Source organism: Propithecus coquereli, unplaced genomic scaffold (assembly GCF_000956105.1).
Source record: "Propithecus coquereli isolate 6110/MARCELLA unplaced genomic scaffold, Pcoq_1.0 Scaffold57, whole genome shotgun sequence".
Classification (NCBI taxonomy): Eukaryota; Metazoa; Chordata; class Mammalia; order Primates; family Indriidae; genus Propithecus; species Propithecus coquereli.
In genome coordinates this window covers 1,104,557-1,121,402 of record NW_012151618.1, presented here as the reverse complement: position 1 = coordinate 1,121,402, position 16,846 = coordinate 1,104,557, and the positions used below count along the sequence as shown (strand labels likewise).

Sequence of the window (16,846 nt, the reverse complement as noted above, 5' to 3'; positions counted from 1 at the left end):
CTAAATCGGAAATCAAATGGCAGATGACAGAGGGGAAGGACAGCTAATGCAACCATTGAAGAATCACAATGCACATTTTATCCATTCATTCACACATATTTACACAGCACCTGCCACGCATAAGGCACTGTCTTGAATTTTGGGGATACATCAGTGAATTAAGGCTGGCAGGTTCCTTCCCTTGTGGAGCTCACGTTCTAGAGAAAGTGGCATACCTTAAGCACGTAAACAAGCAGTATTAGGTAGTGGTAAGTTCTCCAGGAAAACCAAATCAACACAGAGACCGAGGGACACAGGGAAAGCCAAGCTGCTTTGGATGCGTAAAGTCCTTGAATCCACCGTTCTGTATGACGACAGTGTCACCAAAAGAATGACTTATGGCTTTTCCTGTTCTCCTTTATTTAATTAAAAAACCCTAATTTTATTAAATTTTGAGAGTAAAGATATTTTGTACATAGGTAAGCCTTGATTTTTATGATGATTTAGTTATTATATTTATTTTCTCTCTTTTGTAAGATCCCAGTCCTTTATTGGTGTTCAGGTTTTTTGACAATTTCCCAAATTGAGCATGGGCACTGGCACTAATGATCATAAATAAATCCCAGGCTGTGACAAATTCAGTTATTCAAACCGATCTATGGATAGAGCATTCAATGTCGAAATGGCCTACATCTTATGTATGAAATTAGTTGACTTAATTTACCAATTATGTACTCAGCCCCAGGCTTATCCTGAGGTCCAGTCCAGAAGGTGAAGGCAGATCTTGTCGCAACCCAGATGGGTCTCTCCGCTGAGCGCGCACGCTCACGGAATTTCTGATTCATTCGCTCCCTGGGGGCATACAAGGCTGCATTCTGCAGGGTTCTGCCTTGAAGGACGTTATCAGTGTCTGGTTTAAAAGAGCAAAATGTGAGGTTCACTTTGAGGAAAGATAAGACATCTAAAGGAATAACCGATGCAAGGCAGCAAATAAAAAGTGTCTTAGAAGAAGTGCGAATAAAACATGAAGACAGTTCCAAGAAGTTGGGATTAATTTCTTCATTGCGAAGGGGGTGGGGCTGGAAAACATTTAACAGAACCTTGATTGATGGGGAGAGTTTGGATCTGCAGGGATGAGAATGTGGGGTAGGGGGGAGATTCCAGTGGTGACACAACATGAGCCAAAGTGGGAGGTGGGGATAGAAGATGTTTCCACTTTTCCTACACTTAGAGCGATGCCCACAAACAGACACTCGCGGTTTTTCTCTCTGTTCCCATTCCTGGGAAAGAAGCCACGGGCCATCCCTAGTGAATAATTGAGATTTGGCCGTAGATATTGGCTGAGATTGTTACTTTACCTCCTACTTGTTTAGACGGCTTGTTGTAACCATTTATTTGGTTTGCACCAGTGAGGACTGTGGGCAGTCGCTTTTGGGCACTGACATCCTCTGTGTTCCTTCCAGTTTCATCTCTGCGCCAACTTTTTTCAAGAAAATCCGGTTCCTCCTTCTCCTTTCAGTGCAATGATCACTGTTAAATCTGCAAAGCAAGTCATCAAGCCGAACAGCAAGCATTTCCGGACCACGGTTGGGAGCAAGGTACTGAGAAGGTGTCTGCAGGGAAGGGGAGCAGAGGCAGGGCCAGGCGGGGAGCCAGGCACTCGGAGGACCCACCACCCAGGCCTGGGCCCCTTCAAATCTAACGTACACACAGATGCGGGAAGGTCATCCTCAGCATACCACACCCTCCAAGGCAGCACATACCTAAGCAAACCACACTTTTGCAATCAATAACTTGATTGACTAAGTTCTCTGCTATTCGAGAGTGTTGGACAGAGCAGTGTTCCATCCAGAACAGTAGGACATGCTAAAGAATACAGCTGTGGAGTGAACATTTTCATATCATATGTTTATGCATGAGGTTAACTTTTCTTCTTACTGAGTAACTTACCAAGGTTGGACTTCTTTCTACCTTGATCTAGGCAGTCAGTTATTTCAGAGCAACGTTTGATCTCTGGCCTTGTTTCTAGTTCCGCAGCTCTCTCTACTTGCTCATGGAGACCCTCAACGCGACGACACCCCACTACGTCCGATGCATCAAGCCAAATGATGAGAAATTACCCTTTGAGTAAGTGCTGTTATGCAACAGAGAGGGAAACCGCTGGGGAAGCAGTTTCTGTTGCGATGTTCGAGAATTTGCTTATAATTGTCGTGAACTTCATCAGAACTCGGTTTCTGGGTCTTTTAATGATTCAAAACAACACGGTCCTGTAAATATAATGTTGGCACAACCCCTCTGGCTAAGCCACCTCATCTGCAGGGCTAAGCAAAGGGGCTAGATTTGAAAGAATAGCCTACAACTAAAGCTCATGCAACTGAGAAAGAAACTTTTACTTGATTATAGAAAGAATTTGTGAGAAGAAAGGCCACAGAGGATGAGACGATTTGTCCTCACACATGGCATGAGTCGTTAGGCTTGTTCTCAGGGTCCCCGTGGACGACACCTGAAACCCACAGCGTACGGTGTGGAGAGTCCCTCTCAGCTCACTAGAGCCAGAAGAGGTACCTACAGGGGATGAGCTGTCTATGGAGGTGGCAGATGTGTCTGTGGGTCACCAGAAAGGTCACACCTAAGCCAGAGGACCCCCTGTTGGGTGTTTTACAAAGGAAATTCAACCATCAAATGGGTGTTTAGTCCAGGTAAGCTTATAATTTCTTTCCACCTGGCTGTCATTCGATGCTCCACCCAAAGGCCATTTCCCGCCACCTCCATCGGGGTAACATGCTCCCTTCTCCATATCCCACTGCCGCCCTCTGGACTGTTTCACAGAGGTGCCATTTTCCCTGGACATTCCACAGACATTCATTAAGGATCTGCCGTGTGCCTGGTATGGGGGTTACAGGGTTGATCCTGCTGGCGAGGGGCTCACAGTCTAGGCTATACCTGCCTACGGGCGTGTTTAGCGACTGTGGTGCCTTAACACATTATCAAATCATCTTCTTTAAGGTTTGACTCCAAAAGAATTGTTCAGCAGCTGCGAGCCTGTGGTGTTTTAGAGACAATTCGCATTGGTGCACAGAGCTACCCTTCCAGGTACGTTGTCAGTCCTGGTTTTTGGGGAGAAAATGTCCAACTTCAGGGCTATACTAAGAACCAAGGGTGTGGCTGCTATGGTTTTTGTCACATACTTTTGGCTTGTGTAAGGTGCCCCCAAGATTTTTCCCACTGTGGGAAGGCCAGAAGAAGGTGAGAAATAGGCTATGTGGGGGACAGAGGCTGCCACCATCACCCTGTCACCCTATCGCAACTGCTGGTGAGGGTCTTGCTGCCTCCCCAGTATGCTGGGAAAGATCACTGAGGGGGAGGAAGAGGATGATTGCCGGGCAGAGTGTCAACAAAAACAGTCCAGGGAGCATACAGGTGTGCTCAGGTGGTGTTGGTGGGGCCCCGGGAAGGGGACCGAAGATCAGTGCCATCACTGCCAGGACAGACTCCACCCCACAACTACAGTGGCAGGTAAGGCAGCGGGGTCCCCAGACACACCTGGCTCAGGTCCCACCTTGATTTTCCAGGTGGACATACATCGAGTTCTATAGTCGCTACGGCATCCTCATGACCAAGCAGGAGCTCTCCCTCAGCGACAAAAAGGAGATATGCAAGGTGGCTTTGCACAGGCTCATTCAGGTCAGCCTCCCTCCCTCCTGGAACAGGGGCTCATTCCGAGAACCACATCTCTCAGGTGTGTTTCTGCACCTGTGCCTCTGAGTCGCGGGACCATAGCAGCATGGATGCCTGAGAAGAAAAGTGTGCCCCCAGCGTTTGCACGCTAGGGAGACCTGGGCAGGCACGCTCACTGGGGCACATGATCTCCTGACAGCAGGAGTCCCCTCTATGGACCCAGATGCGAGCCCTGGCCTCCCCCAGTGTCCTCCCGTCCCACTTTGTTCACCCGCAGTCCCATCCCTTCTCCCCTGGGCCTGGCTTATGGGACGTGGTCAGTGGAGCCGGTGGCCGAGCCAAGTGGGCTCCAGATGTGGTGCTCAGTGCGGATGGAGATTACCGCTGAAGCGATGAGCTGTGATGGAAAAGCGATGGGGAGTTGTGATGTCCAGCAAAGGAGATGGCAAGAGAACCCAAAATGAAGACAGAAAACCACACTTCCCAGGTTCTTCCACTCCTGTGTGGAAACCACGTGAGAGCAGCTGAAATTCTCCAGCTACCCGCTGAGACCCGCTGGGAGTACACACTCCCCTCCGATCCCCTGAAGATTCCTCCCCACAAGTTCCTTTCCTTCCTCCAAGGTGGCTTTAAATAAGCAACTCAAAGTATACATTTCTAGATCATGAACAGAGATTTTCTGCTTTATGTCAAAAGATATGTCAAAATAATGTTTTTGGCATCTTTGAGTCTTCGAAAGTCTTTTCCAAATACTATGGAAAATCTGAAAGGTTTTAATGCTGATTGTATTGTTTTTCTCTTCCAGGATTCTAATCAGTACCAGTTTGGTAAAACCAAAATTTTCTTCAGAGCAGGACAAGTGGCTTATTTAGAGAAGCTCCGATTGGATAAACTGAGGCAGAGTTGTATTATGATACAGAAGCACATCCGTGGCTGGCTCCAGAGGAGAAAATTCCTCCGAGAGAGGCAAGCTGCCCTGACCATCCAGCAGTACTTCCGGGGTCAGCAAACCGTGAGGTGTGTTGGAATCGAGGAAACGTGTGATTTAGGCTTATCGCACTGAGCATCTCTGAGGGAGGACCTGTCAGGGACAAGGGACCTTTTCCTGCAACACGACATGTGTGTGACTCATGAGGCCATGAGCCCTGCTCACTCAGCCTGGAGGCCTACGTGGCAGAGCTGACTAGCAGGACCCCAAGGGAGGAAGCCTGACCGGGGTGTTGCTGTAGACGGCTGGAGTTCCCAGGGAAACCAGGGACAGCGTGGAGCCCCTTCCTGGGGGAACTGAAAATGCCTAAGACCAGCAGGGTCCTAGTGAAGACACCAGGGAAGACACGAAGAACAGCCACTGACAGCCTGCTGCAGTGGTGGGGCAGACCGTGACGGAGGGATCCGTGGCAAGGCCCTGCCAGCACAGCCGTCTCAGATCCCCGGGCAGGAAGACTGCATGGGTGGGAGGACCGTGGCAGCCCCGGCCGAGGGCAGGGCAGAGTTGAGGGCAGGTCACCAGCTACACCCATCCCACCCTCCTTGAGGGGTCCTGAAAGTCCACATGACCCTGTGGCTTCAGCCTGCCGGTTGGAGAGCGTGGGACCTGGGTGTCCCACGAGGCCATGCTGGGCTGGCCAGTGAGGTGGGCATCCTTCCCAGATGTGCGATTCTATATGTCTGCCCTGCCTCCTTCCTCAGGATGCTGTGAGGACAGTTGAGAAGGCAGGTGTTTAAGGGTCAGGCTGCGTCTCTGAGCCTGGCTTTTTCCCGAGTTGAGGCCCGAGCTCTAACAGCGTGGGCTTCCCCATGTGGCTGGCGCTGCCACCACACACAGCCAGGCTGGCCCACCCTCCTGCGCTCTGGGTTCAGTTAATACAGTCTCAGGGCAGGAAACCACAGAGTTGTCTTGTCCCAACCCCCTGCTCCCTTTGCATTTGGGACCCAGCGAGGCCTGGTCATTCTGACCCTGCTTCCTTCTCATCTGCTCTTTCATTCCATCCACTCCTGCCTGGTTAGGCCCATGTCATCGCCTGCCCTAGGCTCTGACGGCACAGGGCTCCACCTGCCGCCTCTGTCCCCTCTTCCAACGTCAGGGCCTGACTGAGCCATGGCCCTGCTCTGCCTTCAGTTGCTCTCCAGGCCCCATTTCCTGCAGAGCAGATTCAGTCTCTGAGGTGGTCAAGGCCCTCCGTGGCCTGGGCACACTCACGAGAATGGAAACTCCGTGAGGGCAGGGACCGTGTTGTCTGTTCCCCATTGTGTCCAAACCTGGACCTAGCAAGGGGGCTGTCACATAATGCCTGCTCAAGAAATATATTTTTTTAAATAACAAATGGTCCCCATCTATTTTTCCAACCTCAGTGACTACTAATTTTCTTCCACGCATCCTGTATTCTGGTGATTCCAGGCAAATTCCCCCTCCTTGACTGCCTTGGGCCCCAGTGCCTTCACTCCTGCTGGCCCTCAGCCTGCAATGCCTTCTCCAGCCTTCCCGGCGGACGGAAACCCTCCTTCCCAGCAAGGCTGGCTCATTCGTCAGCTCTTCCCAGGCGGAAGGACTGTTCTTTTCCCTGCACTCTCACTTACAGATCTCGTCAGTAGTTATTTTATTCTTCCTCTTTCTTGGTCATTTATAAGTCCGTCCGCTGCAGGAGATCATGAACTCCGAAGGCAAGAACGTGGTCTTCACCTCTAGTCTTTTAGACAGGGGTTGGCAAACTTCTTCCATAAAGAGCCAGATAATAACTATTCGAGGATTGGGGGGCCTTAAGTCTCCGTCGTAGCTATCCAATTCTGCGCTGTAGCGTGAAAGCTACAACAGGACGGCTGTGTTCAGTAAAACTTGGTGATAACAGGTGGTGGCCAGACTTGGCCCTCGGGCCATTTTTTTCCAACCCCTAGCCGAGAGCCTCCAACGTGATTTCTTACTGCGCGATGAGTGAGCTAGTGCAAGGCCACGCACAGTCCCGTCGTCACGGTCTCTCTGGGTGCGTGAGTGGACATGGATCAATCAGCCAGAGTAGAAAGAGTGTGAAAGTTCCCACGTTATTCATCAGGGCCCGGAACGGATTCACATTCAGAGCAGGGTAGAGAGGAGAGGTAACCAGGTGCCGAGCAGGCATTAGAATGAACCACTTACAAAACATTAGAGCCCCATTCCTTACTAGACAGGTGCTACCCAAGCTTGCAGTCCTGTGATGGAAGTCGATGCTCTGTGGATAACACATCCAACCTTCATTCTTTTTAACAAGGAAAGCTATTACTGCAACGGCCTTAAAGGAAGCGTGGGCAGCCATAGTCATCCAGAAGCACTGCCGCGGGTATCTCATGCGCAACCTGTACCGGCTGATCCGCATGGCCACCGTCACCATCCAGGCCCACACCCGCGGATTCCTGGCGAGGAGGGCCTATCGAAAGGTACCGCACACCTCTCCGTGGGGGGACGGAGGGATGGGCCTGCCTCACTGAGAACCAAACAGGGCCCAGGAAAGACTCCACCATAGGAAACCCCAGTGCTCTATACAAAGTACCAGCCAAGCCAGAAAGGTGATTCCCAGCAGAGTTAGCCCAAAAAACCCAAACACGTGCTGTTTAGGTTTGTAGCTTTCAATTATCTTTGGGCAACTTTATTTTTATTTTTTTCGTCCATAGTGACCCAATTAATCTGAGATCAAATTTTTGTCCCACTCTACCCCCTTCCCAGCTGCTCGCAGAACCGATCATGTGCCCTTTATGTCAAGGTGACCACTTAATTGCTGTCCTGCCTCCTTGAAAAAAGAGCAAATTATGCTTTTGTCGCTGGCTTAGCCATATGGAGCACATCATCACCCCTTTCTGGGTCTGGAGCTGTTGTCTCCGAAAGTGCCGTCTCGTGCTTTGTATCCAGCAGTGCTGGAGAAGTCCTGCGTGGGTTATGTACAACACTTTTTCACTTTTATATTAGTTTGAAATTTTGCTTCTTTGGGTTTGGCGTGGCCAGCCCATCTGGCTGTGAGCCCGTCTGGCTGTGAGAGCTCTCTACGGTCTGTGGCCTGGCAGTGTGCTGATCTTTTAAAGTTTCTTTTCCTGCTCAATCCCTACTTTTTGGTGAAGTTTCTGTTAGGTCTGTTGGACGTACAACCAACCTATGGCGTATTGGCTTAAATGGTGCTTTCCTTTGGTGTGGTCTCTCTGGGGCTGATTGGGAGAAAGAGAAACCAACAGTGTAGCTATTTTAATACTAGTATTGATAAGTGTCTTTTTAAAATAAAGAACTAGTTCCTCCAAAAAAAAAAAAAAAGGAAAGAAAAGAGAAAGACAGGTACAGCAAAAGCACAAAAAAATGTGCTTTCTAAAGACATGGGTTTCTCAGGACTCATGCTATTTTTCACCCACAATATTGAGATTATTTTTCTTCATAAAACCTTCTTGGAGAGCATGGGGTTCTGGTATGAGAGTGTCTGTTTGTACATGCCTCCTATAGGTAGGATTTGGTTATTGTTTCCAAAGTCCAGGTGTACTAGGGCTCTGTGGGTTGATGACAAGAAATTCATATTTTATACTGTGATAGTTGCGTCTTCCAACATTGGAGGAATTGGTGAGAGAAACAGCTGAGATCCAGTTTACATTTCTGTGTAACAGAAACAAGATTTTTAAAACAAAGTGTTATTTTAAAGATGCTAGAGGAACACAAAGCTGTGATCCTTCAGAAATACGCACGGGCATGGCTGGCCAGACGAAGATTTCAGAATATCCGACGATTTGTGCTCAACATTCAGCTTACTTACAGGGTCCAGCGTTTGCAGAAAAAGCTGGAAGATCAGGTCAGTGTTCACAATTCATCTTTTATATCTACTTTTTCTAACATGGATTTATTTTGTTCTGGATCAGTTCCTTAGCTATGCAGTAAAGACTTATGCCTATGTTCAAACACGGAGATTCAATTTACAATTTACATTAACTACCTGAGCTAGAAACAGAAATGTACTGTAAAGGGTTGCTGCAGGTGGTTGTATAGGTTGTACACTGCACAAATGCACCTGCCTAAGAAGACAAGTGATCTTGAAATCCAGCCTGGCTCCCCATGCCGAGACACACATGCCTGTGTGCAGCTGTGCTGCCTTGAGGCATCCCTTTTTCTGATTTGCTCAAAGACACCGTGTGTGCCAAGCAAGGTCCCTCAGGAAATCAGCTCAGAGAAACTGCCGTTTTCTCATTTGCCCATAGGTGCCACAGGGTATAGTTGAAGATTCCCCATGCCATTCCCACTGTTAGGAAAACAAATTTCCATGTGCTCTCAGCCAGGCGGGGAGGGCTGTGGAACATGCAGTGTCCAGATCTATAAAAGTCACTCCTGGGCCTGTCTCAAATAATAATGACATTCTGTTAAGGCGAATTTTAAACTTAGCCCTAAGCTATACCATAGAGGTCCTTAATGAATAGATGAAGATGTGAACAAATAACCTTGAGGTTTCGTGGCAGTTTCCTGTCATTAGCTGTTGTGTAACAGGTCTGCGTGTTATACAGCTCGTGCACAACAGCACTTAGAAAGGGCCATGGCCCACCGGGAGCAATGCCTGGTGGAGTCCCGACACTGCCCGAGCTCCGTCCTGGGTGCATTAGTCTGCTAGGGCTGCCGCAAAAATGTCCGACAGGCTGGGTGGCATAAACAACAGAAATTTCTTGTTCTCCACGGTTCTGGAGGCTGGAAGTCCCAAACCAAGGTATTGGCGGGGTTGGTTTCTTCTGAGGCCTCTGTCTTTGGCCTGTAGCTGGCCATCTTATCTTTGTGTCTTCACATGGGCTTCCCTCTGTGCCTCATCTCCTCTTCATAAGGACACCAATCATATGGGATTAAGGCTCTCCCTAACGGCCTCATTTTACCTTAGCTGCCTCTTTAGAGGCCCCGAAGAGGGACAGGAGTGAGGACTTCAACACAGGAATTCCGGGTGGACGCAATTCAGCCCATAACACCAGGGCTGTCCCGGAGCTCTGGAATAGAACAGGTCCGACACGGAAGAGCCACCAGCTCGGGAAGACAATTACTTGACAAGACCTGCTGCACGAATGTCACTGTGGTGAAGATGCTCATAAATGCCAGCACCATGATACACACGGTCAATGTAAACAAACGGCCCATAGATGCCGTGTTAAAGGTTGTGAGAAGTAAATCACAACGAGAAACCTCTGACTGTCTGGATTTTCTTTTCTCTAGAACAAAGAGAACCACGGGCTGGTGGAGAAGCTGACCAGCCTGGCTGCTCTTCATGCCGGTGACGTGGAAAAGATTCAGAAGCTGGAGGCAGAGCTGGAAAGAGCAGCCACCCACAGGCAGAATTACGAGGAGAAGGGGAGGCGATACCGGGGTGCTATGGAAGAGGTCAGCCGTTGGCTCGCGAATGCGGACATGCACGCGACTCCTTCCCTGGAAGAGATGGGCATTGCGAGCTTTCCCCGTGCACGGATTTGTGCAGAGCAAAGCGGATTTTGCTGTCGACCTCCGTGCCCAAAGGGAGCCTGGCTTATAGGGGAAGGGAGTTGGGAGGACTGGAGCCCAGGGGAGGAACAGGAGGTGAATGCTCAGAGAAGTGCAACATAGGTTTTCTCTTTCTTTCAACTTTTGCAAAGTGATGAAAGGCCCAAGAAGGAGCCCTGGCTGGCTGCTTCCCTCTCTTCTAGGATGACCTTGGTCCCCTGTCACTTGTCCACCAAGCTTGTGCCCTGCAAACATCTTCCTTGCACGGAGATACAGAGCTTAGGGAAGGTTTTCATCTCTGTGGTATGGTGAAAAGAGCAGTAGGTGTGCAAACCCGACATCCCAGACTCCAAACGTGTCTTTGCTGCTGTCTGGCGGGGCAGCCTTGGCCAAGTCACTTACCCTCTCTGAACTTTAGTTTCCTTGTATGTAAGATGGGAATAAAAAGGGACTGACAGAGTTGTCATGAGGGTAAAATTGTCAGGTGAAGTAACTTAAATGACCGTCACAAGGCCAGCAAAGCATGAGCTAGCATGTTCGAAGGAGGTGTCTTTTTTACCATCCACACTCCTGCACTTTCCAAAGTCCCAGCACCGCCGTGCCCTGGTGCTCGGGTGCACCAACACTGCTGCCGCGGCCATTACCGACACTGCCAGTCACCCGCCGTCAGCACCATGGGGCCCCCACTGCCAGCCCAGCAGGCACTTCACCAAGAGAAACTGAGATCATAGAAATTCTGTCGTGCTCACACCCCCTTCCTGCGCCATCACGGTCTCAGAGCGGGTGCTTCATAGCATAAGTAATTATAGCATGTTAAGCATAAAATAAATTCCCCTGGCTACGGAGAAGCTCAAGTAAAGGATAGAGGCCTTTCCTTGACCTTGAGGAGAGCCTGGATTTGGTTCCAGCCATCCTGGGCGGGTTGGGATAGCGTCTGCTTTGAAGTCACATTGGCCCTGCATGTGGAGCTCATCACAGCGTCTTGCACTGGTGCTGGCTGGCGTCTGTGAACAGGAGCTGAGGGGGGAAAAAACCCTAATTTAAAATATACTGCTTTTCGCCAACAGAGGCAATGGCGACAAACTTGAAAGGAGGTTTTCACAAAAGTTGTTTTTCCTCCCTTCCCTTTGCTAGAAATTGGCAAAGCTTCAGAAGCACAATTCAGAACTGGAAGCACAGAAAGAGCAAACACAGCTGAAGCTTCAGCAGAAGACCAAAGAGCTGAAAGGTAGAGCTTGAGCTGGCTGGGAAGCCTGGACGTTCGCTGCTTAGCCGTTCGGTACACAGTATTGGAGAGACCGGTCTTAGAATCGGGATCTCCCGTGTATACTTGGTGTGGTGAGAAAGTATTTGCCCTGCAGGGAGTAACTATTTTAAATGGGGTGACTTTACCCTACGGATTCGTCTGTTTTGTTTCCATCTTTTGTCAAACAGCACAGCAATCCCTGTCTGTGCTGCAGAACCTCCTGGGCCCCTTGCAAAGTGCAAATAGCTGCGCTGTGAGCCCGGAGCTTTTGCATCAGGAAGAGACAGAGAGAGAGAGAGAGAGAGAGAGAGAGAGAGAGAGAGAGTGTGTGTGTGTGGTGTGTCTGGGTGTCGGTGTGGTAGGGGAGATACAGGCATCTGCATTTTTCAAAATCTTTGTGTCGGTCCTGATGCACAGTCAGGGTAATGCTGCAGTAATGTGTGTTGCTTGCCAAGGATTTGCAGAAAAATCTCAGATCTGTCAGTTACTTAGTCTAAGTGGCGCTTGTGTCCTCTGCCGCTCTCCCGCCCCGAATGAAGGGCAGACCCTAGAACCAGTGGGTCTCACTTTCCTTCAGGGGTGTGGAGCGGCTGCCTCGGCCTGGCTCTATCCTCAGCCTCGCTCGATTCCAGCTCAGGTTTGGATTGAGAACACTGGCCAAATCCCAGAAATGGCAACAGGAACACGAGCCTGGTGACTAGATAGTTTACGTCACCACGCTCCACGATCATGTCTGGGCATCTTTTTCCTTGAGCTGCGACGTGGGGACAGCAGGGGCATCAGGGTTCAGGCCTGGGATCTCCCACACACGAGGCCCAGCAGGTGGCAGATATGACAGGACCTGGAGGGGCACAGGGCCCTGGGCGTTGAGGGCAGAGTGAGAAGCACGTGTTGGTGACAAGTCCAGGCTGGCGGGGCAGGAAGGCCATCCAGGTGCCGACACGCAGCAGGGCATGTCCTCCCCGTCTCTGTGGGACTGATGGTGTGGGCATCGGAGCCCGGTAAATGTCAGCGATGAGCAGAAGGAGGTCGGGGGTCTGGGAGTACACCTCGAACCTGAGTGAGGGAAGGGCTCCCCCACCTCCACCCTTTTTATTACAATACACATCTCTTCGGTGGTGGTTTTGGGTGTTTTTTCCCTTAACTTCTTTAAGTGGAATTTCCCAGAAATGTAACCCGAAAATTATATATTTGACACCATTGATGTGTTGGGATAGGTAATTTTACATCCATTCTAAAAAGTCCGTGAAAACTTTCAAACCCAGCACTTAACAAACGGCTTATCCTGTGGGTCTCGCCCCCACATGGCAAACAGCATTTTATGAACAGCACCGTCCTTTTCCTGTCCTCACGGCCTGTGACCCAGGAATGTTATCAAATGGCATTTCCACCTTTTGAGATTAATGTGAACATAATCCCGTTGCTTTTGGGAAGAAAGTCACATTCAGAGCAGCTTCTTTAGGCCATTTGCAAATGGCGCAAGATGATAAGAATTGAAGCCAATACTTTCAGTTAATTGAAAATTGAAGTTCTATCAAATATGCTGGTTTCTAAATTAAAGCTTAAGCATTTTCCCCAGTATTTTATGGCTGCCTTTCAACATTCAGCAGTCGTTTTGATTCAGGAACATTTGGCCCAGCATTAGACAAACTATTATCAAACTGTTGGCTTTCTTTTTATAAAAAAAAAACAAGTAATTTGGAGAATTGCTTATTGACAGCTCACCCTCGGCCCCCTTCTGGAGTCGGGCTCAGAGGTGAGGTAGAACTCAAGGATGAGACATCAGCTACGTGCAAATGGGGACATCACGGTTTGAGGGTCTGCATCACCCGTCTGCCATTTGGATGGGCCCCTGTGGTGCATGTGCACGTTGGGAATATGGGTTTGTCATAGCCGTGGACTATCCTGAGCCCTAATGGTCACTTCCTGGTTGCCAGGTACCCCATTGACCTGCAGACTTCGTGTTTGGAACTCTTGTATTTAAGCTGCTTTTTTTTGGCTTCCCCAGATGATGACCGAGATTTTATTGTTTTCTTGATTATTCACAGATGTGTGGTTCTCAACTGGGGTGGTTTTGCCTGCCCCCCCTTCCCCCGGGACATTTGGCAATGTCTAGGGACATTTTTGGTTGTCAAAGCTGGAGCAGAGGTGCTACTGGCTTCCAGAGGGTAGAAGCCAGGAAGCTGCTCAAAACCCTGCAATGCACAGGGCAGCCCCCTCTCCACCACAAAGAACTATCCAGCCCAAAGTGCCCATGGCGCCAAGATCGAGAAGCCCTGTCATAAATTGATCATTTTCTTCCCAAATGTTTTCTCTTTAATAGTTATTGTCTCAAAGCCAATATATCTATTTTAATAAAACAAATGGCATTCAGACTAATAAAAGTACTATAAATGAAACTGTTTGTTCATAGGTTCTAACATGACAAATTTGTGAGAATTGTTATTTTGAAATCCTTTCATCTATATTTCTAGTTTATAAAAAATGACATACACTCTCACCGTTAAGTCCTGTTAGTAATAAATAAACCATGATTGTCCGTCTTCTCACTTTCTTAGTTGACATGAAACACTCAGGGCACTGGTTTGGCAGGTGTATTTCAAAGAGCATTCTCTTTTCACAGAAAAAATGGACGACCTCACCAAGCAGCTCTTTGATGATGTGCAAAAGGAAGAACGACAAAGAATGTATGAAATCTAGTTCGCCTTAAAGCTACCTCTTCCTTCTCTCTCTGCTGTTTTATATTTTGCTTCTCAGCTTGCGGATTGCAGCTCACAGATACAGGAGAGCGGGTGTGAATATTTTTAAGTGAGAAGCTTTGAGATCGTGCGTGCCAAGTCCCAAGCATGCACTCTCAGACACCGCGCGGGTTCTGCAGCTGTCCGCAGTGCTGCTGCTGTGTGGCACGGTCCGGTCACCAGGAGTTCCTTACTTTATTTTATTTATTTTTACTTTCTTTTTATTGTTAAGACAGTGAGAAATTCAGACTACCACCCCCTTCAACTTCCATCAAGTCCAGGAATTAAGATTATTGCCTAGGAAATAAGTCTCCCTCCCTTCCCCCACCTGTTGTACCTGTTAGCTTGACTTTTGTCCCAGAAGATAAGGTGTGTAACCCACCTCACAGAAAATTAAGGCAGGTCCCCATGACCTTGTACCTTTCCTATCTCAACATCAAACCCTTTGCTAGTCTCTAAAGATTCCAGTCAGGGCTCCTCTTTTATTAAGAAGTCAACCCAAAGGTTTTTAGATCTCAAAGTCAGGATGCATGGCGAGGTGGTGGGGAGAGATGGAATATTCTAGGCATGTCTCTTTAGGGGACTTGAAGGCTCAGGGCTGCCGGGGCAGTAGGGTACACCACCTACCTGTGGAGTTAGCAGCAGAACCTGGGTCTGGGTGAGGATTCCAAAGAGTTAGGGGAAAGAATATCACTGGAAAACTCCAAGAGTTGACAAATGTATAAAATGTTTCATGATCCCACATCAGTTTTTATATATGTCTAATTAACTCATTTACTAGAAAAATATAATTTTCAGTGAACTCTTAACTCCAGGAGAGGAGCTCAGCTCTTGGCATCTCTCCCTGTGCTCGGGCCACTTGGGGGTGATCATTTCAAACAGGGGCTTGGAGAGCCAGGCTGAAGCCAGGTCTCTTTGAGCCCTTTGCAGTCCTAACTGGGTCAGGGCTGGGCAGGCCGATGAAGGGAGTGAAACTCTTCACCCTCTGTAAGCCTTTAGACTGTGTCCTCATTAGCTCCCACCTGTAGCTCCGTCTGGTCCCTGGCCAGCCAACTGGGGCAATCCTGGCCCCTGTCACAACCCTCGAGAGGCACCAATATGCCTCCTGTCTATGGGCGCACCCCTGGCCAGTTCAGGCTGCAGGGCTAAGATCCCTTTAACATAAGACTTTCAGTTGCAAATTTCTCCTCCAAAGATATTTTACCAGATTCTTGGGAGCATTGCAGTTTTTTGAAAAACCTGAAAACAAAATTCAAAAGTTTGTTAATATCTATAAAAAGAAATTAACCAAATTTATCGGGAATGTGACTCTCTTCCTGGGAGTTTTTCTCTTTGTGCTATAAAAGCAAGTCATAAAATGAACTGAGTTGACGGCCCAGCAAGTAGAATGATTTAATATACTCCTCAAGTTCCTGGGACTGCTTCAGTTCTGGCTGTGCTGGGCTTGAACAGGTGGTGGCTCTCTCTTCGGTTATTTCCTTGGTTAAGTGTCACATATTTAATTGAGTGACCCTCTCACAGGGAATTGGGTTTTCATGGACTTTTGGGCACCTGGACTTGCTGTAGTTTATCCTAGAATTTTTGAAGGACTGGATCCCTGGACATATTGGATGGCTCTATTAACTTCGTTAGGACCAAACCAAGCCCCTGCAGGATCCTTGAAACTGGGAAGTGGCCAGGACTTGGCAGAACATGCCAAGGTCTTCGCTGAAGGAAATTGGCCCCTCCAGGAGGCTGCATGGAACTCAGGGTGGCCTTGGGAATACAGCGCCCCAACAACCAGTGTGCCTTTAAAGTTCAGCCTCCCTATCCCGTGGTGCCTGCGCACAATCACCTTCTCAATCAGAAGGTGTCAGAAATTGCTTTTAACCTAAGGGAACAGGAAACAGACTGCTAAAAATAAGGCCATTGTCTACCGGAACTGTCACAGTGGGTCCTGATTACTTTGTCCCTTCCTCTCCAGAGTCTCCTCTCTTCCCTTTCAAAATGACGTATTATTCTAATTCAAAAACTGTAGAGACCATCCTAAATTAATTATTTTTGTCTTTTGCTGCCTAGACTTCTTGAAAAAAGTTTTGAACTGAAAACACAAGACTACGAGAAGCAGATCCAGTCTTTGAAAGAAGAAATTAAAGCTCTCAAGGATGAGAAAACGCAACTCCAGCATCAGGTGGAGGAGGAGCACATCACCTCTGCCGGCTTGAAGGGGGAAGTGGCCCGACTGAGCCAGCAGGCCAAGGTAGAGCCACCTGTCACCGTGCACCCTGCCCTCTGGTCAGGTCAATGACTTGCACAGAGAGAGCAGTTCTGTGTCCCGTGGGATCAGACAGCTAAAGGCAAAGGGAGCCTGATCCTTCAGTTCTTCCAAGTATGAACTCCAGGCTGCCTTTGATTTAGCAATAATTATATTTCATATTTTAAAAGTCAGCTTTCTAATTTTTTTGAAATTGCATTTATGTAAAGTTATTTAAATATGTCACCCTAAAGAATACTTCCAAATTAAATTAGAAATTGAGGTGAACCCTTATTATGGAGTCCATCATGTTACAAATCTATAGATACCTGGATTTAAATTAAATTACTTTATTATCTGAATCTTCCATTTAGACTATCAGAAAATTTATAAAAGCAATGATCCATTGCACAGCATGGTGAATATAGTTAATAATAGCGTACATTTCAAATAGTACATTTCAATAATACATTTCAAAATTACTAAGAGAATACATTTTAAATTTTCTCACCATACAAAATGACAAG

The 16,846-nt window shown here is 48.2% G+C and overlaps 1 protein-coding gene across 1 annotated transcript in view; it reads left to right on the top strand.

The window, feature by feature from the left end:
* The window catches only part of MYO5C (myosin VC), an 82,040-nt gene that overhangs the window by 31,840 nt on the left and 33,354 nt on the right, over positions 1 to 16,846 (top strand). The window contains exons 12-22 of the mRNA XM_012658022.1: positions 1,443 to 1,577; positions 2,009 to 2,106; positions 2,986 to 3,072; positions 3,552 to 3,663; positions 4,463 to 4,674; positions 6,900 to 7,065; positions 8,304 to 8,450; positions 9,842 to 10,006; positions 11,237 to 11,330; positions 13,972 to 14,035; positions 16,145 to 16,325. Of these exons, the coding sequence (XP_012513476.1) occupies positions 1,443 to 1,577; positions 2,009 to 2,106; positions 2,986 to 3,072; positions 3,552 to 3,663; positions 4,463 to 4,674; positions 6,900 to 7,065; positions 8,304 to 8,450; positions 9,842 to 10,006; positions 11,237 to 11,330; positions 13,972 to 14,035; positions 16,145 to 16,325 (1,461 nt within the window). The remainder of the gene's footprint in view (positions 1 to 1,442; positions 1,578 to 2,008; positions 2,107 to 2,985; positions 3,073 to 3,551; positions 3,664 to 4,462; positions 4,675 to 6,899; positions 7,066 to 8,303; positions 8,451 to 9,841; positions 10,007 to 11,236; positions 11,331 to 13,971; positions 14,036 to 16,144; positions 16,326 to 16,846) is intronic.